The 20,314-nt window shown below is 26.8% G+C and overlaps 3 protein-coding genes across 3 annotated transcripts; 1 reads left to right on the top strand and 2 right to left on the bottom strand.

Annotated features, from left to right (window-relative positions):
• Window positions 1-1,303: 1,303 nt before the first annotated feature.
• On the bottom strand, window positions 1,304-2,920 carry LOC134837819 (parkin coregulated gene protein homolog). The gene is made up of 3 exons (XM_063853209.1): window positions 2,452-2,920; window positions 2,240-2,389; window positions 1,304-1,464 (listed from the first exon to the last, which is right to left on the bottom strand). Exons 1-3 carry the CDS (start codon window positions 2,918-2,920, stop codon window positions 1,304-1,306), a joined length of 780 nt encoding a protein of 259 aa, XP_063709279.1.
• A 974-nt stretch (window positions 2,921-3,894) lies between these two features.
• On the bottom strand, window positions 3,895-5,654 carry LOC134829791 (microspherule protein 1). The gene is made up of 2 exons (XM_063843052.1): window positions 5,489-5,654; window positions 3,895-5,429 (listed from the first exon to the last, which is right to left on the bottom strand). The coding sequence occupies exons 1-2, from the start codon at window positions 5,569-5,571 to the stop codon at window positions 4,073-4,075; spliced, it is 1,440 nt and encodes a 479-aa protein (XP_063699122.1). The 5' UTR covers window positions 5,572-5,654; the 3' UTR covers window positions 3,895-4,072.
• A 2,463-nt stretch (window positions 5,655-8,117) lies between these two features.
• On the top strand, window positions 8,118-18,552 carry LOC134829489 (zinc transporter foi). The gene is made up of 7 exons (XM_063842609.1): window positions 8,118-8,282; window positions 13,251-13,827; window positions 14,477-15,013; window positions 15,767-16,742; window positions 16,809-16,885; window positions 17,659-17,737; window positions 17,800-18,552. Exons 2-7 carry the CDS (start codon window positions 13,351-13,353, stop codon window positions 17,913-17,915), a joined length of 2,262 nt encoding a protein of 753 aa, XP_063698679.1. The 5' UTR covers window positions 8,118-8,282; window positions 13,251-13,350; the 3' UTR covers window positions 17,916-18,552.
• Window positions 18,553-20,314: the final 1,762 nt, after the last annotated feature.

Genomic DNA, 20,314 nt, shown 5'->3' on the forward strand with positions numbered 1-20,314 from the left:
ACTCTTTAAATTAAAATTAAAAAAAAAAAATAATTTATAAAAAATTAAATTAAAATGCATTAATTCATTAAATTTAATAAATATAATTTTTTTATTAAATTAATTTTCGGAAAATATTTAAAATTCGAAAAAAAAAAAATTAAAATAAATTAAAAATTTTAAAATTTTAAATAAATTTTTTAAAAAATTAAATAATAATAAATTAATAATAAAATTAAATATTTTTTTTTAATAATTTAAAATTTTAATTTAATTTTGAATTTTTTATTAAATTAAAATTAAATCAAATATAAATAAAAAAAATAATAAAAAAATAATTTAAATTAAAAAATAAATAAATAAATAAATTAAATTTATTTTTAAAATTTTTATTAAATTAAATAAATATAGTTTATTTTAATTTGAAATTCAATAAAAAATAAACTAAAATTAATTTCATTTTTTTTTTAAATTTATTTTAATTTAAATTAAATTGTAAATTAACAAGTAAATTTTAATTAATTTAAATTTCAGTTTAAATGAAAATTTCTTAAATTTTTTTCAATTTTTATTTATTTTTAGATGAATCCAGCGGCTTATCAGCTGAACGTCCCCATTCCTTCGACTCGATGTCATCAACACTCCAACTTTGCACCCCGAATTTCGGTTTAAATCGCATGGTTGTCCCCAAACCGATGCCCATCACAGAGCTTCATTTGCCGCCTCCTCCTTCCATTCCGCCATCGTCTTACGACTATTACGAAATCCCGTCGGAAGCCAACAACTACTACAGCTTGAACGACTGCATCGACTGCTTGCAAACGGAAAATGTGCCAATTTACGCCACGAACCGAACTCGCAGTCATTACGAGCCAACACATTACGCCCGTGGCCCGTCTCCGTACTGCTCGACGCCATATCACTTCGGATTGGACAAGAAAGGCTTGCTACAAATCGACTATTCGTGCAATTGGAACAACCTTCATCGGTACATCGTTCATAAATAATTTTAAGGAATTTTTTTGGGGAATTTTTTTTACGATATTCAATAATACTCATAACATTTTATTTCCGAAAATTGAAAAAAAATTACAAATTATCTTTTTTTGTAACAATAAATGCTGTTCTATCAATAAAAAAGTGCATTTTATGTTTAATTTTTAATAATTACGTGTAAAAAATCTAACGTTGTGCGTTTTTTGTGCCTTTCTATCGACGAATGAATGAAACGAAGAATCAATTAACATTAAAAATTTACTAAGGTAGGTACGACTTCTAACTTGCTCATGAATTATTGGCACAAATATAAATGACTTCTAGGTTCTTAGTTGATGTAACATGACTCGTATGTGGGTACCATGTACTTGATGTTGATAAATGCATCGTCGCCCCCGAATTTCTCTAACACCTGCAACGTTTCGTCGATCAAGTCTCCGATGTTCATGTTGTTTTTTTGTCCGTAATCGATGAAATCGCCACAATTTACTTGAAAAAAAAAAAACAAAAAATATTTAATTTATTTATTAATTTTTAAAAATTTATTTTAATTTTAATAAAATAAAAACTGATAAAAAAAATTGTTAAATTGTTGTTGATTAAATTAATTAATTAATTAAAAATATTAATCTTAAAAAAATAATTAAATTAATTTTTAAAAAATAATTATTTTAATTTAAGTAAAATTAAAAATAATTTTAAAAGATGTTCATTAAATTAATTAAAATATTTACCAAAAAATTAAATAATTTTTATAATTTTATTTAATTAATTTAAATAACTTTCCATATAATTTTAATTTTTTGAAATTTTTTATTCTTTTTTAATAATTTAAATTTTTTAATTTTTTTAATAATTTTTTTATTTTATTTAAATTAAAAATAATTTAAAAAATATTTTACAATAAAATTTAAAAAAATTAATTTATTTTTTAAAAAATTAATTAGAATAATTTTTTGTTTTAATTGAATTAATTTTTTTTATTTAATTTTTTTAAAATTATTTTTAATTTAATATTTTATTTAAACTAAAAATCAATTTTTTAAATTTAATTCTAATTTTTTTTTGAAATAAAAATGATTTTATTTTATATTAAAATTAATTGAATTATTTTCTTTAAATAATTAAAATTTTATTTTTCTTTTTTATTTAAATTAATTAATAAAATTTAAATTAATTTTAATATTTTATTGTGAAAAAAAATTATTTAATTTTTTAAATTTTTTTTTCGTTTTATTTCACAAAAAAAAAAAGAAAAACTTACTATTTTTGAACTTGAAAGCATTAAATAACGGTAAAAGTTGTCGATAAAAGGGCACCAAAGCCGGTCCAACAAGTTCTGAAGACATTACCAACTGCTGTATTATTTTCAATGTAACACACATTACCTCCAAATTGCGAGTATTTAAGGCATCTAAAAGAAAAAAAAGTAAAAATTTATTTTTTAAAAATTTTTTAAAATGAAATTTCACTCACTTTTAATGGGAATAATCAACTGCGGAATAACTGAATAAATTTTCTCTCCGCCATGTGCCAATAAATCTTGCACTCCTTGCCTGGCATAAGTCTTGTACGGATGTTTGGTCTCAGACAAGCCATCAAAAAACAGTGGCAAATACAATCCGTAGTCTAATTTGTCAATTTCAACGGTCCAAGAAATTTTATCGCCTCCCGTGAGATATTCCAATCGAATCGGCAAATCGCCTCGTTCGTAATACATCCGGAACGTCTTCGATTGCGTGATCGTTTGGTTATGAGCTTTGCCATGAGGCTTCGGGGGATCCGCTACTTTTGTATTTTTCTGCAAACTTTCGATGGAAAAGGGAGGAACGATTCGACGAAAATTCTGAAAACCACTCGAAGGACGATACAACATCCGATAAATGCTGGTTTTCGTATCTTTTGGGTATTCACTTTTTGGACGAGAACGAGGAACGGCACTCATGATTTTTTTTTTAATTTTTTAAAAATTATTTCACGGAAATTCTTTCACTCAACAACTGCTTCCAGTGAAAAATTGGCGAACATTAACTTTGTAAATAAATAATTTGAGCGTTTCTATGGGAAGGCACCAACTGGCAAGAAGTAACATGCGCATGAACTCGGGCGCGTAAATATTCAGAGTGTTGATTGGAAACAAAGAGGAAGTAGGGCAAAGGTATTTTTGAATGCAGTTGAATGGAATTGCAGCAAAAACTTTTCAAGTTAAAAAAGTTGATGAATGATCCAGAAGAATAGATATAAATAATTAAAACATAAAAACTGAAAATTTAGGACACAAAGGGTTAAAAAAACTAAAAAAAAATTAAATTCTTATCAACTTTAAATTCTTACTTAAAGAGCTGAGAAATTTTATTATTGGAAGAGCTGAGAAATTTGAAAAAAAAATAAGAAATTTGAAAAACTAAGAAATTTGAAAAACTGAGAAATTTGAAAACTAAGAAATTTGAAAAACTAAAAAACTTGAAAAGCTAAAAAAATTGAAAAACTAATAAATTTAAAAAACTAAGAAATTTGAAAAACTAAAAAATTTGAAAAACTAAAAAAATTGAAAAACTAATATATTTAAAAAACTAAGAAATTTGAAAAAATAAGAAATTTGAAAAAATGAGAAAATTTGAAAAACTGAGAAATTTGAAAAACTAAGAAATTTGAAAAACTAAGAAATTTGAAAAACTAAAAAATTTGAAAAACTAAAAAAATTGAAAAACTAATATATTTACTAAGAAATTTGAAAAACTAAGAAATTTGAAAAAATGAGAAATTTGAAAAAATGAGAAATTTGAAAAACTGAGAAATTTGAAAAACTAAGAAATTTGAAAAACTAAGAAATTTGAAAAAATGAGAAATTGAAAAAACTTCAAAATCTGAAAAAATGAAGAAACTGAGAAATTAACAAAACTCTAAAATTACGTCTAAAATACCAAATTTATTTTATTTTATTATTTTTTGATAAATATTTACAGCTCCTAAATTATTAACAATTTTTTTTTAATTTTTAGCAAATTATTTTCTTCAAATTTTGAACAAAATTTAAAAAAAAATTAATTTTATTATTTTATAAATCAAGTGACTTAATATTATTTTTTAATTTTTTTCAATTCAGCGGCATATTCAGCTTCGCACTCTCATGCCGTATCGCATTTATCAACTCATAATTGATCAAAAAGACAAATTTCAAGTCGGCAACTTCCAACACCGAATTATTACTCAATCTCGCTTTGTGTGCCGGCAAAATGGGCTGTCCATCGATAAAAATCGTGTGTTTGCCATCGTTCGACACGAAAAAGTCCCCATTTGATCGCAATTTTATCGTTCCCTGTTTCCGCGAAACTTTATTCGCGATGCCTTCGAGTGCGAGATCGACATCGACGCTATTATCCTTCGTCTGTCGTCCAAAGGTAATTTCACGGGAACGCATCAGATACCGAACTAACCTTCCACGGAGCACGGCAAGCGTTTGATTATCGAATTCTGGCGCGATTAGAGGTGAGCCTGATACTGTCAACGAGTCAACGAGAACTGCCCATCGACTGAGTTCGTTTTCGAGCGAACGAATTTCCATCTTGGCACGACGATCGGCAAGCGCAAGTTCAACTTCGAGTGGCTCGTCACGATGATCGCCCAATTCGTTGTCGTTTATTTGATCTTCGCAGTCGGAAAATGACAAAACTTGCTCCGCTCGAGGTAAAGGTTGGACTGTTTGGTCTGGCAGAAGGTTGTATTGCTTCAAAAGTAACCAATGATTGAGAAGAGCTTTTGCGGTGCGTGACGGGAAAAAAATTATCGAATTTTTATCCAATAAATTTTTGAATTCCTCTTCCGTGGGATTTGCCGTACTTGGGATCGTGCCGAGCAATTCTTCCTCCTGATTCGAAAAAAGTGCCTTTGAGTTGACAGTTTCGATCAATTCTTCGTGCAAATTTTGCATCGAAGCGATGGCCAAACGTGAAATCGACTGATCGTACATCAACGTGGTCCATCGCGATTGCAAGTCTTGCAACGTGAATTTACACGAAAATTTTACGCCACGATGTACGGTTTTGATGTCGTTCGTTTGTTGGATGCCCGTGATGAGCATCAAGTCATCCATGGGCTTCCATCGTCCCAAATCTTTCGTATTTACGTGTCCCGGCCCGCGTCTTCTGCCCGGGCGAGATTTGTTGTGTTTCAACGATCGCTGATTCTTCGGCGCCATAATTGGAAGCGAAATCGGGCTCGGAATCGACGAAGTTGTCGGTGCACTAAAAACGGGAGGAGGTTCAACTACAGCCGGCGCAACTTCCGCAGCAACTGGAACAGAAACTCCGGGCGAGGCTAAAGGCGGTTCAAATAACGTCGTTTGACTTTGCGTTCGAATTCGACTATTTCCGGTCTTGCAAAGTTGGTTCGAGGTCACGCCGTAGTCAACGATCTCGTCATCAAATCGTTTTCGCTTGATAGAACGGGAGGAACTAAAAAATTTAAGAAATTATGGAATTTCGTAAAATGATAAACAATTGCAAAAAGTTACCTTCTTCTGGTACTTTCGATATTTACACTTTCAATAACGCTCAAATTCGTACTTCCTGATGTGCCTTGGGTATTTATGCTCATGCTTTGACCGGCGAAAGGCAAGAAAAACGAGTTTTCTTCGGGGTTTTATCGGAAAATCTCGCTGGTTTTGATGCACAATGCCAGAAATTACACAAAACTGAATTAGCGTGAAGGCGAAGTTGATATTGGTTGCTAATAAATAGGGTTGCCAATTGATCAGAATTTTAATAAATTTTAATTTTTAAAATTTAATTTTTTGGCAGTTTTGAGTTATAAAATGATTAAAAATGATAAATTAGAGCCCTCTGACAAATTTTTATCCATAATAAATTTTAATTTTTAAACCGTGTCAAAAGAATTTTTTTCAGTTTCAATTTTTTAGCAGTTTTGAGTTGAAAAATGTTTAAAAATGATAAATTAGAGCCCTCTGACAAATTTTTATCCATTTGGAGCAAGATTTGACAAAAATGGCTTTGACACAGTTTTTGACACAGTTTTTTTTTTGCCTTGATTTAGTTTTCAAAACAAAACTATGTCAAAGAAAAAATTTTTTTTTCAGTTTTAATTTTTTGGCAGTTTTGAGTTATAAAATGATTAAAAATGATAAATTAGAGCCCTCTGATAAATTTTTGCTCTTGATTTAGTTTTTAAAACAAAACTATGTTTTTTTTTCAGTTTCAATTTTTTGGCTTTTGAGTTGAAAAAACAAAACTATGATAAATTAGTTTCAATTTTTTGGCAGTTTTGAGTTATAAAATGATTAAAAATGATAAATTAGAGCCCTCTGATAAATTTTTATCCATTTGGAGCAAGATTTGACAAAAATTGCTTTGACACAGTTTTTGACACAGTTTTTTTTGCTCTTGATTTAGTTTTTAAAACAAAACTATGTCAAAGAAAAAATTTTTTTTCAGTTTCAATTTTTTGGCAGTTTTGAGTTATAAAATGATTAAAAATGATAAATTAGAGCCCTCTGACAAATTTTTATCCATTTGGAGCAAGATTTGACAAAAATTTGCTTTTTGACACAGTTTTTTTTGCTCTTGATTTAGTTTTTAAAACAAAACTATGTCAAAGAAAAATTTTTTTTTCAGTTTCAATTTTTTGGCAGTTTTGAGTTATAAAATGATTAAAAATGATAAATTAGAGCCCTCTGACAAATTTCAATCCATTTGGAGCAAGATTTGACAAAAATAGCTTTGACACAGTTTTTGACACAGTTTTTTTTGCTCTTGATTTAGTTTTTAAAACAAAACTATGTCAAAGAAAAATTTTTTTTTCAGTTTCAATTTTTTGGCAGTTTTGAGTTATAAAATGATTAAAAATGATAAATTAGAGCCCTCTGACAAATTTCAATCCATTTGGAGCAAGATTTGACAAAAATTGCTTTGACACAGTTTTTGACACAGTTTTTTTTGCTCTTGATTTAGTTTTTAAAACAAAACTATGTCAAAGGAAAAATTTTTTTTCAGTTTCAATTTTTTGGCAGTTTTGAGTTATAAAATGATTAAAAATGATAAATTAGAGCCCTCTGACAAATTTTTATCCATTTGGAGCAAGATTTGACAAAAATTGCTTTGACACAGTTTTTGACACAGTTTTTTTTGCTCTTGATTTAGTTTTTAAAACAAAACTATGTCAAAGAAAAAATTTTTTTTCAGTTTCAATTTTTTGGCAGTTTTGAGTTATAAAATGATTAAAAATGATAAATTAGAGCCCTCTGACAAATTTCAATCCATTTGGAGCAAGATTTGACAAAAATTGCTTTGACACAGTTTTTGACACAGTTTTTTTTGCTCTTGATTTAGTTTTTAAAACAAAACTATGTCAAAGGAAAAAAATTTTTTTTCAGTTTCAATTTTTTGGCAGTTTTGAGTTGCAAAATGGTTAAAAATGATAAATTAGAGCCCTCTGATAAATTTTTATCCATTTGGAGCAAGATTTGACAAAAATTGCTTTGACACAGTTTTTGACACAGTTTTTTTGATCTTGATTTAGTTTTTAAAACAAAACTATGTCAAAGGAAAAATTTTTTTTCAGTTTCAATTTTTTGGCAGTTTTGAGTTATAAAATGATTAAAAATGATAAATTAGAGCCCTCTGACAAATTTTTATCCATTTGGAGCAAGATTTGACAAAAATTTTTTTTTTTTTGCAGTTTTGAAAGTTTTTTTTCAGTTTCAATTTTTTGGCAGTTTTGAGTTATAAAATGATTAAAAATGATAAATTAGAGCCTCTCTGATAAATTTTGATCTATTTGAAGAAATAAGGAAGTTTGTTGAATGGTTTTCAAGCTTGAAAATTGAAAAATAAAAAATACGTAATTTTCATTTTGAGAGCTCATTTGATGATTTTTAAGCTCTTTTGAATTATTTAAAATTTATTTTGAACTTCTAAATAATTTCGAAATTTGTAAATAATTTCTAAAACACAAATCTGGCAACCCTCACAAAATTAGTTCCAAATTTTGCCGCATTTTTGGCGCTAAACCGGAAACGAATTAGCATGCGGCAATTCTGTGAGACGAATAAAAGTGATAATGGGCCAAATCAGGGGACAATTGAACACGAAGGGGACTACTTCTGTTGTCATTCGCTGTTCGAGACATCTGAGGTTTTGACTTTTTTTTTCATAAATATTGCCGTAATTCGAGATTCAGTGAATTTTCAATTGCATTTGACGCTATTTCAGTGCGATAAAGTTTCACGTGGTGCCAGCGACGAATCTTCAGTGAAGGATACGCGAAAAATCCACGGAAAAAGACGCAAAAAGGTGATAAAATTTTCGCAGTGTCTCGTTTATCTGCATGGATTTCCATAAAGGGACAATAAGAAAATTTTTTGGAAATGCTTGATTTTATTTTATCTCAACGTTTTGGGAGTTTGACACGAAGAATCAATGGAAAAGAGAAAAGTTTTCTGTAAAAAAAAAAAAATTTTCATCAATAAATTTTTGAATGACTGAAAAAAGTTTAAAAAGTGACGAAAAAAAATTAATCCACAAAAAATGTGAATGAAAGTGAGAACATCAAACTGCATAAACGGAATTGCAATACGTAAAATTGTGCAAGTGTCTGCGGAACATTTATCAAAGAAGAGGGAAAGTTTGTGAATCGACCGTCTGCGTTTAATGACACAAACACCGTAGAAGAAATAAATCAAAACAAATCGTTGTAACACTGCATTTCGATGCAATAATCCGAGAGCGAGTACGTAATAATTGCGACGATTGCGATTTCTTTTTTTGTTGCGAATCGACATAACGACGCTCTAGATAGGCACACTTTATTTTTGGACTGACACAATTTTAATTTTTTACGCACCAACGCATTTGTTTGCGAGACGTGCAAGAGTCCAGAGGTCGTCGGTACGTACACTTGTTCGTTTATTGCCGCCGCCAAAGTGCTAATTTTTAAGTCAAATTCGCGTGAGTGTGTCGTCACTCAGGTGTTTTGTGAATCATTTGAAAAATAAATAGCGAAAATTAGGGTGATACGAAAATCGAAACTGATTAGGAAATAAAATAATTTTTTTTTTGAAGTTCAAAATTTATTTCAAAAGCTAAAAAAAATTTTTTGAGAGCCGGAAAGTTTATTTCAAAAGCTAAAAAATTTTTTTGAAGAGCTAAAAAATTTATTTAAGAAGCTGAGAGATTTATTTCAAAAACTGAAAAATTCATTAAGAGCTGAAAAAATTTTTTTGATCTAAGAGTTCATTTTAAAAGCTGGAAAAGTTCATTTAAAAAGCGAAGAAATTCATTAAAAAAGCTGAAAAATTATTTTAGAAGCTAAAAGTTTGTTTAAAAAACTGAAAAATTCATTCTAAAAACCAAAAAATTAATTTTAAAATTTTAAAGTTCATTTTAAGAGCTGAGAGTTCATTTTAAAAGCTGAAAAATTCATTTCAAAAACTAAAAAGTTCATTAAAAAATTTGAAAATTCATTTTAAGAGCTGAAAAATTCATTTCTTTGAATTTCTTTAAAAAATTCGAATAAAAACATTTTCAACTCTTGCATCGGCCTTATTGATATAATGCATTAAGCCTCAAATGTCAATCATCCGTTTTCACGTGCGGTGTTCTATATTTCGCAAAAAAACTTTAAATTCCAGAAAAACGCGAACGAATTTTTTTTTATGTAATTTGACACTCTTGAATTTATGTTTTTTTTTTTTGTTAAAAGCGAATTAAATTTAACAGTTAGGTATGACAAAAAAATAGTGAATCAATAAAATTTTCTAACAAAGTTCTAAATAAAAAATTAACTATTTATTGTATTTACGATGGTTAAGTAAACAAGCCATTCATGTCGTGTTTTGTTGGTTATTTTTTTTTTTTTTGGGTAATCAACCTTGAGAGTACACAAAACAAATTATTTACGAGTAAAACAAAAATGTACTCGTTATCTATCGTAATTTGAATAGAAAATCCAATCACGTGCTTGTTCAGTTATTTATGTTGTAATTGCGAAACACAACAGAAAAATTCATGTCATAATGCGATAAGCTAATAAAATAAAGCTTAGTGCAATTTGAAAGATTGTTGTCCATTGACAAAGAAAAAATTGCGGTTTGATTGATTTTTTTCCCAATTATTTGTTTTTTTTTGTTTTTAATATTTTTTTTAATTCAAGAAATTTTTAAAAATATTCTTTAAAAATAAAAAATTATTGTTACGGAAATTTTTTTTTGAATGACAAATTTTTTTGAATTATTTTTTTTCTAAATTTTCAACAAATGACACAATTTAACAAAAAAAAATATTTTTTAACCTTTTTAATTTAAAGTATTTTAAAAAAATGTTTTAAAAATTAAAAAAAAAATAATAATTAAAAATTTAAAAAAAATGAACTGCTTTAAAAAATAATTCAATTTAAAATAGTTTTTTTTTCTCGATTAAAAATTTTTTTTCAAATTTTTTGAATTTAATTTAAAAAATTCATTTTAAATTCAAAAAAAATTTAAAAAAAAATATTAATTTTAAAATTAAAAAAATATTAAAATAATTCTTCAATATTTTTTTTTCAATTAAAAAAATATTTTTAATTTTTAGAAAATTTAAAATCAATAATTAATAATAAAAAAAAAATTAATTTCAATTAATTTTAATTTAATTAAATGAAAATTAAATTAATTTTTAATTTATTAAATTTAATTAAAATTTTAAAAAATAACAAGATATTTTAAACTTTAAATTTTAATTTTTTAAATTATTTATTTTTTTTTAAATTTTTTTTTTCTTCTGAAACTTAAATAAAATTGAATTAAATTTCTATTTAATTTTTGCAACGTTAAAATTTATTATTTTTTTAAAATTTATATCACGTAGGCTCTTAAAAAATTTTACAAAAAAATCCATTAATTACCTAAAATAATTTTCCAAAGTACTCTTTTAAAAATTCAAACGCAAGTTCAAAGCGACAACTGACGCGCCGCTCATAAAAATCTTAATTAATGATTGATTTGAATTGATTACTCACGAAACGAAAAAAAAGCTTTTCAGCTGTTTTGTCCCACAAAATATCACAGATAATAATCATTTTGCATGGCACGAACGAATTGACGAATAGATTCGGTCAATTAACTTTTTTAAATTATTTTTATTGAAAGAATCAATTCTGATCTTTTGTTCACTTTGATATAAAAAAATTTAATAAAATTGAAAAAAAAATACAGAATGTCGCCGCCAATTAATTAGTAATCGTTGAACATTCCATTAGGTCAGTTGATCCATTTGAAAATTTTATTTTATTTTTTTTTTTGCAATAAAAAGATAAGAAAATAAAACTTATAATAAAAACTGCAATAAAGATAAAGTTCGAACATTGAAAAAAAAAATTAAATTACGTAAAAAAGAAAATTTTTAACCTTCACAACAAAATTGCATGAAATATTATCTCGCGATCAAGAACGGAAAAGTAATCAAACTTCCTAATAAAAAAAAACTGATTGCACTCAAAATAATTGATTTTTAACTAAACGTGCTGCATGCGGGGGCGGAATATCAAAACTTTTTAATTTTTGAATAATTCATTTAAAAAAAAATCCAGTTTCGTGACTTTAATAAAAAAATCTTCACACGAAAAGGTTAAAACCGCCAGACGTCTCCATCGCAAACTTTGCACACGTGTGCATCACTCGATCGACCTTATGCGGCGCGCAGCACATTCAAGTTCACAAACATCATCAAAAACTTCTTCTTCTGCGAACGTTTCGACGTAAGCAACCCGGCACAATAATTTTTTTCGTGTGACGCCGATGATGTATGCAAAGTAGAGTGTTTGGCATCCAAGGTCGTTGGATAGGAAAAATATGAATGGCACTCCACGGCACCGTAAAAACAAACGGAGACGAGTTTTTTTTTTTGTTTCTTTCGTACGCCTCCAACTCCCGCCGCCGTACGACACACGAAAAAAAAATTATTTTTAGTCGTTCGCGGCAGTAGATATTATTTTATTAATGCAGGAAAAGTGGAATGTGTTGCTGCCGCTGCTGCTACTGACTTATTATTATAATATAATAATAAAATATTGATTCGTGATTCAACAATCTCTATATGTTCAAAAATTTGACGCACAATTATTTTCCATTTCTAAACAAAATTTCGCTGTACGTTTAGGGGTGCTTGAACATTTTATTGTCGCATTTCGAAAAAAAATGCGATTTTATGCGCCTTTGTGTGTTTTTAATGTTACTTGAATTTAAATATTTAATTTAATTTTTTTATAATAATTTTTTATAACAAAATTTAAAAATTTAAAAAAAAAATAAAAAAAATAATTTTATTTAATTATTTTTTTTAAATAATTTTTTTTAATCTTGCAACTTTTAATTTAAATTTAAAAAGATAAAAATTTTTGAAATTGTAAAATTTAAAAAAAAAACTTTTTTTTATTTTATATATCATATAGTGTTTTAAAGACAGATAATTTTTGAAAAATTTATTAAAAAAAAAATTAAATTAAACAAAGAATTAAAAAATTAAAAAAAATATAACAAATTAATAGAAAAATTACTTATTTAATACAAAACTATTTTTAAAAAATTATTTATCAAAAGCACAAAAATTTATAATTTTTTTAAAATAATTTTTGAGCCGAAATTTTTAAAATTTTGTAGTTGATTTATTATAAAAATTTAAAATTTTTAGTTAAAAAATTAAAAAAAAAATACATGAAAATTTTTAAAAATTCATAAATGATAATTATTTAAAATAATTTTTAAAGGAAAATTTCTAAAATTTGAAAATCTTAAAAATTTGTACAAAATATTAAATTATGGAACAAAAAATTTTTTAATTGAAATTTAAATTTAATATTTTTTGAAATATTTCAAATATTTTTTTTTATTTTTTTAATTAAAAATTGATGTTCAAAATATATGAAAAAAAATCATTTGTCAAAAATAAAATAAAAAATTATTAAAAAAAATAAAATTTAGTCTAAATTAAGAAATTATGAACTTTTTAAAATTTTCTAAAAATTTATCTAAATTGAAAAATATTCAACTTTTTTTCATGAAAAATTTAAAAATACGCTAAAATCATCAAATTTCATGAAAACTTAAAATTTGCATACCTCTTTTATTGTTTACCATCGTCATTCGTACGTAGTTTGAAGTGCAATTTCTTGCCCCCCTATTGCCGTTCACTCTCTCTTTTGTGTGTTAGTGTTTCTTTTTTTTTTGTAATTTTAAATCATGACACGAGACTTACAACTTTCCGTTTCATTTCATTTCGTTTCAGACGCTTCCAGTAAATGGATCGCAATTCGTTAGTGTCGGAAAAATAAGCGAAAAAAATAAAAATAAAATAAAAACAACAGAAAAAGACATTTTAGCGCAAAATGGCACGTCACTTGGTGGCAGTTTGCGTCGTTTGTCTCCTGTGCACCGAGCATTTTCCGTGCAAGGGACACATCGAGGGCAACGAAAATCTCAAAGAAAACCTCATCAAATACAGCAAAGACAGTCGCATGGAGTACGAGGAGGCGCACATTGGGAATGTCGTGAATGTCGATAGCGAAAGGATTTCCGAAGGTCGAAGTAACTTACATAAAAATAAAATTCAGAGAGAAACTGTTAGACTGAAACGTCATACCCACCATCATCATCACGAAGCTAAAAGTGATAGTAGAGAAGACAATTTGAGTATTGCTAGTAGTTCCAAAAAGTACTTAGGGAAGATTTTTACGCGTTTTGGCGGCAACGACGACACAATGACACTGGCGAACTTTAACGAGTTACTGACCAAATTAGAACTTAAGAAATTAGTGACGGAGCCAAAGGATCTTAAAAAGGGGAAAATTATGGATTCGGAAACGGTGAGTTATTTTTTTGCCTTTCAAGTGTTCAAAATTATTAAAAAAAAATAAAATTTTTAGAAAAAATAATTAAAAAAAAATTAATATTTTTAGAAAAAATAATTTAAAAAAAAATTAAAATTTTTTAATGAAATTATGGCAAAAATAATTGCAAACAAAAAAAATTGAATATTTTTTTTTTATTTTAAATGATTTTTATATTCAAAATTTTATTTTACAAATATTTTTTAATTTTGAGTCTATAAAAAAATCGGATAAAATTAATTTCGAAACATTTTTTATTGAATTAATTGAATTAATTTTATTTAGGGTTTTTAAGATTTTTTTAAATTTTTTTTTATAATTTTTTAAAATATATTATTATTTTTTTTATTTTATTTTTTTAAATATATTTTATACACATAAAATATTTTTGGACTACAAATCGAAAAAAAAAATAAAAATAAAAATTTGAATCAAAAAAAAGAAATTTGATTTAGAATTATTAATTAAATTTTATTTACTTTTTATTTAAAAATAATTAATTAAAAATCAAATATTTAAAAATTATTAAATGAAATGATGAAATTAAAATTTCTTTTTTTAACAAATATAAAATTTTTTAAAAATTTTAAGAAGTTTTCTTTAAAAATTTTTTTTTTCATTTCAGTGTCTAACTAGTCTCGATCTTGTTCAGAGAATCTCTGGCAAATCGCAAAATCCAGATGTACATGCTGAACCAATTGCCGAAAGTAGGATAGATCATCATCATCACGATCATGAGCACGATCACGAGCACGAAACGCATCACAATGAAGAGCATCAGCATCACGCCAATGCATCAGATTCCAAGTCAATTGACATCGATTTCAGCACAATGTGGGACATGTGCCCTATTTTGATGTATCACGTCATTTCGGGCGACGCCACAGAACGCAGTGGCTGCATTACGGGCAGCGATTTGCCGTTACATGATGAAATTACGAAATTTATTGCCACAAATCACGATGCGGATGAGCTACAAGACAAGACTGCGGTGTGGATTTACGCTACTGTCGCAATTTTGGGCGTGAGTTTGTGTGGGTTGTTGGGAGTTGCGGTAATTCCGTGCATGGACAAGCACATTTATCATCATGCGTTGCAATTTTTCGTCGCGCTTGCCGTTGGAACGTTGTGCGGAGACGCATTGTTGCATCTGATGCCTCATGTAAGTTTATTTTTAGAGCAATTTTTTTTTTAGTTTATAAAATATTTGGGAAATTCTCAGAAGGGATTTTAAATTATAGATTTTTAGTCAAAAATTGACAAAGTTTCAGGTCACTTTTGACCAATTTTATTTTTTTTCTTTTAAATTTTTTTATAAAAAAATTGAAAATCGATCCATATTTATTTTGAACATTAAAAAAATTGAAATTTAAAAAAAAAAAAAAAAAATAAATTTTAAATTTATTTTAATTTAAATTTGAATTAATTACATTTAAATTGAATTAAAAAATATTTCGAATAAAAATAAAAAAAAATCTAAAACTGTCAATAAATTTTAAGAAAATTATTTTGAAGAAAAAATTAAGATTAAAATTTCAAAAAAAAAAAAATAAAATAAAAAAAAAATAATAAAAAAAAAAAAAAAAATTAAAAATTATTTAATTAATTATATAAAAATTATGAATAATTATAATTAATTAAATATTTTTTTATTTTAATTTTTTGTATTTTTTTTTTTTTTTTTAAAAAAAATAAAACAAGCAACAAAATATTTTTGAAACAATTTTATAAAGAAAAATTTAAATTTCTTTTAATTTTTTAAATTTTTTTTAAAAACTTATGCAAAATTTGTAGAAATTCAATTAAAAAACTTTTTTTTTATTTTTTTTTAATGAAATTCAAAATTATTTTTTAAATTTTTTATCATCCAATAAAAAATGTTAATAATATTTTTCTTATTTTAAATTATTTTTAGTCGATGATTGGGCATCCGGGCGGCGAAGCAGCTCATGAATACATGACATACAAGGGCTTGGCAGCTGTTGGCGGCATCGTTTTCTTCTACTTTGTCGAACGAGCGCTCACAATAATTGCCAGTCGATGGGCCAAACACCAAAAAAAGGAGAAACTTCCGTCGCGCGTTCGCGTAATTCGCGATCCCGAAGCAATCGTCGATCAGCCAAATAGCGGACCCAGTGATAAGCAATGCAAACACAAATACAGCTCGTACCCGTATTGCTACAACGAGATAGCGATGGAGACCAAAGACGATCATCACGAGCATCCGGTGTGCATCAACAACAGCGCCGCCGCCAAACACAACCAAACGACAGCGATTGACGGAAAATTGTGTCCCAAGCACGGCGATCCGCATGCCGCCGATCTCGAAATTCATCAAAATGACTCGGAGCAAAAATTGTTGGATGGCAACTACACAATTTCCGATAATTACAAAAATATGTGCAACTCTTTTGCGCGGGATCCTTTTGACTCGATCGAAAATACGACAGTGACGAGTGTCGAGAATTCCTCCGTTGAAGGAGGCGCCACGGAAAAGACAAAAGTAGCTGCGGGTAAAAATGTCTCGTTATTGCCCGAGGAAAATTACACAATTATTCTTCGCGAGCACGAACGGAAGCATCACGGGCATTCGCATACGCACGGGCACGTTCATTCGCCCCCCGATTCGCTTTCTGCCGTCGCTTGGATGGTCATTATGGGCGATGGGTTGCACAATTTCACAGATGGCATGGCAATTGGCGCAGCTTTTTCCAATAATATCGCGGGAGGATTTTCGACAGCAATTGCGGTGTTTTGTCACGAGTTGCCACACGAGTTGGGAGACTTTGCGGTGCTACTGAAAGCCGGCATGAGTGCCAAACAAGCGGTTTTTTACAATATTCTCTCGTCAATTCTCAGTTTCTTCGGGATGGTCGTTGGAATTATTGTTGGTAAGAATTTTTCTTTTGTCATGAAAATTATTGAAATCATAAAATTGATTTTTTTTTTAATTTTAGGAGACACACCTGAAGCATCTGCATGGATTTTTGCTGTTGCAGCCGGCATGTTTTTGTACATTGCCTTAGTAGACATGGTAAGTTTGCTCTTATTTGAATTTAAAAAAAAAAAAGCATTTATCTCGATTTTAGTTAAAATTTTCGAGTTTTCGGATATTTACTCTTAAATTTTTTTAATAAAATTATTAAATAAATGTTTATTCAAATATTTTTTTTAACCAAATTGAATTTTCAAAATTTCATAATTAATAAAAAATTTCATATTTTTTAAATAAAAATTATTCAAAAATATTTAAATTTAAAAAATTTTCAAAAATTACTTAAAAATGTAATAATTTAAATATAATAATAAAAAATTAATTTTTTAATATTTATATAAATATTTTTATTAAAAAAAAATCATTTTAAAATTTAATTAAATTAATTTTTATGAACTTTTTCTGAAGAATCAAAAAATTTCTGAAAAATTAAAATATTTACATCATTTTTTATTCTAAAATCGTCAAATTAGAAAGAAATAAATAATATAAAAATTAAATTAATAAAATTAAGATTCATTTCATAAATAAAAAAATTCTTTAGATTTTTTTTCTGTTTTTTTTTTTAATTTTAATTTTAATAAAAATAAATAAATAATTTCAAATAATTGAATTAAAATTCTATTTTTAAGTAAATTTTTTTTTTAATTTTTTTAATTTTAAAAATTTTTGAATAATTTTTATTAAAAAATATGAAATTTTTTATTAATTATGAAATTTTGAAAATTCAATTTGATTAAAAAAAAAAACATTTGAATAGACATTTTTTGATTAATTTGAACAAAATTATATTTAAAACCTTTTTTTTATAGATTCCCGAACTTACTTCCTCCCACACCGGCGACAAAGAAGAGAGATGCCAACTTTCAGAATTGATTTTGCAATTTTTAGGTAAGATTTTTAAAATTTTCTTACCAAAAATCAAATTTTTGAATTAAAAAAAATTTTTTCAGGAATGGCAATGGGCTTCGGCATCATGCTGTTAATTTCAATTTACGAACACGATCTCAAGGACATGTTTTCATCTGACGACAGTCATTCACATGAACACCATCAACCCCAAATCTAACTTAGCAACATAATTTTTTTTTATACGAGAAAAAAAAAATACGCGAGACTTGTGTTGAAACTTAGTTTTTTTTTATAAATTGCTTAAAAAATAGAATTAGGGACTTGTTTTGCGAACGAGAAACCTCATTTGTTACATTTTGACACAGACTTCCGATTATTTTCTCTTTTTTATGTAGTTTTAGATGTGATTAAATTTTATTACAGCAGTTTTTTTATTGTTTACGAATCAAATGTAACGTAGAGGCATTTGTAGAAATTGCTACATAAATAAAACTAGATTTTAAGGATAAAAATTGCTGCTCATGAAAAGAAAACTATTTTATTATCGCTAAACTTTCAAGATCTACTGCTTTCTTCGACACTGTACGACTTAATCATGAAACACCTTAAATCGATGTCTTTTGATGTTAATAAAAATAGTTAAAAATTAAATATTAGTGGTTACAATAAATTCTAATTTCATGTACTTTTATGATGATACAAATATATTTTTACAATGCTATTTCATAAATTTCATGTAACTTTAATATGTAACTTTAATAATCGAGACATCGAAAAGTACTTTCAGCTTTCGTTTGAGCGCTCATGATGATACAGTATTTCAAAATAAATAAAAATAAATGAAAAACAATGAAGAAGAACAATAAAGATTAAAATGACTTATTTAATAAACAGTTTTTTTTTATTTGGAAGACAATTTCTTTTTATAATATTTGCTCATTTCGAAAAAAAAAATTTTTTTTTTGAAAACAATAAATTATTTCTAAAAATTGGAAAATATTAAAAATACTTTAAAAAATGAACTTATATTTGATCGATTTTTGAAGAAATAAAAAAAACAACGATTTTATCATATGAGGAGCAAAAATCGTTGATTTTTAATAGATTTCAAAGCCAAAAGTTAATAAATATACATTCTGAAGATGATTTCCATGCATATGGCTCCTCCATTTAAGAAATAAAAAAAACAACGTCTCAACTCAATTTTCAACCTATATTTGATGGGTTTCAAAGCTAAAAGTTAATAAATATGCATTCTGAAGATGATTTCCATGCATATCTCCTCGATTTTTGAAGAAATAAAAAAAACAACGATTTTATCATATGAGGAGCAAAAATCGTTGTTTTTTCTCACGTCAAGTTTCAACCAATTTTTGATGGGTTTCAAAGCTAAAAGTTAATAAATATGCATTCTGAAGATGATTTCCATGCATATCTCCTCGATTTTTGAAGAAATAAAAAAAACAACGATTTTATCATATGAGGAGCAAAAATCGTTGTTTTTTCTCACGTCAAGTTTCAACCCATATTTAATAGATTTCAAAGCTAAAAGTTAATAAATATACATTCTGAAGATGATTTCCATGCATATCTCCTCGATTTTTGAAGAAATAAAAAAAACAACGATTTTATCATATGAGGAGCAAAAACCGTTGTTTTTTTCTCAAGTCAATTTTCAACCCATATTTGATGGGTTTCAAAGCTAAAAGTTAATAAATATTCATTCTAAAGTTGATTTTCATGCATATCTCCTCGATTTTTGAAGAAATAAAAAAAACAACGATTTTATCATATGAGGAGCAAAAATCGTTGTTTTTTCTCAAAGTTTCAACCCATATTTGATGGGTTTCAAAGCTAAAAGTTAATAAATATGCATTCTAAAGTTGATTTCCATGCATATCTCCTCGATTTTTGAAGAAATAAAAAAAACAACGATTTTATCATATGAGGAGCAAAAATCGTTGTTTTTTCTCAACGTTTTCAACCCATATTTGATGGGTTTCAAAGCTAAAAGTTAATAAATATGCATTCTGAAGATGATTTCCATGCAAAAATCGTGGTTTTTTCTCAAGTCAAGTTTCAACACAAATTTAATAGATTTCAAAGCTAAAAGTTAATAAATATACATTCTGAAGATGATTTCCATTGATATCTGATCGATTTTTGATGAAATAAAAAAAACAACGATTTTATCATATGAGGAGCAAAAATCGTTGTTTTTTCTCAAGTCAATTTTCAACCAATATTTGATGGGTTTCAAAGCTAAAAGTTAATAAATATGCATTTTGAAAAACAACGATTTTTGAAGAAATAAAAAAAACAACGATTTTATCATATGAGGAGCAAAAATCGTTGTTTTTTCTCACGTCAAGTTTCAACCCATTTTTGATGGGTTTCAAAGCTAAAAGTTAATAAATATGCATTCTGAAGATGATTTCCATGCATATCTCCTCGATTTTTGAAGAAATAAAAAAAACAACGATTTTATCATATGAGGAGCAAAAATCGTTGTTTTTTCTCACGTCAAGTTTCAACCCATTTTTGATGGGTTTCAAAGCTAAAAGTTAATAAATATGCATTCTGAAGATGATTTCCATGCAAAAATCGTTGTTTTTT

The sequence above is a fragment of the Culicoides brevitarsis genome, chromosome 1, assembly GCF_036172545.1.
Source record: "Culicoides brevitarsis isolate CSIRO-B50_1 chromosome 1, AGI_CSIRO_Cbre_v1, whole genome shotgun sequence".
NCBI classification, from domain to species: Eukaryota; Metazoa; Arthropoda; class Insecta; order Diptera; family Ceratopogonidae; genus Culicoides; species Culicoides brevitarsis.

Coding starts and splice junctions, on each gene's coding strand:
- LOC134829791 (XM_063843052.1), bottom strand. CDS start 5,571: ATGAGCATAAATACCCAAGGCACATCAGGAAGTACGAATTTGAGCGTT. Junction 5,430..5,488: donor ATCGAAAGTACCAGAAGAAG/GTAACTTTTTGC, acceptor TAAATTTTTTAG/TTCCTCCCGTTCTATCAAGC.
- LOC134837819 (XM_063853209.1), bottom strand. CDS start 2,920: ATGAGTGCCGTTCCTCGTTCTCGTCCAAAAAGTGAATACCCAAAAGAT. Junction 2,390..2,451: donor GTTGATTATTCCCATTAAAA/GTGAGTGAAATT, acceptor TTTTTCTTTTAG/ATGCCTTAAATACTCGCAAT. Junction 1,465..2,239: donor TGCTTTCAAGTTCAAAAATA/GTAAGTTTTTCT, acceptor TTTTTTTTCAAG/TAAATTGTGGCGATTTCATC.
- LOC134829489 (XM_063842609.1), top strand. CDS start 13,351: ATGGCACGTCACTTGGTGGCAGTTTGCGTCGTTTGTCTCCTGTGCACC. Junction 13,828..14,476: donor AAATTATGGATTCGGAAACG/GTGAGTTATTTT, acceptor TTTTCATTTCAG/TGTCTAACTAGTCTCGATCT. Junction 16,886..17,658: donor ACATTGCCTTAGTAGACATG/GTAAGTTTGCTC, acceptor TTTTTTTTATAG/ATTCCCGAACTTACTTCCTC.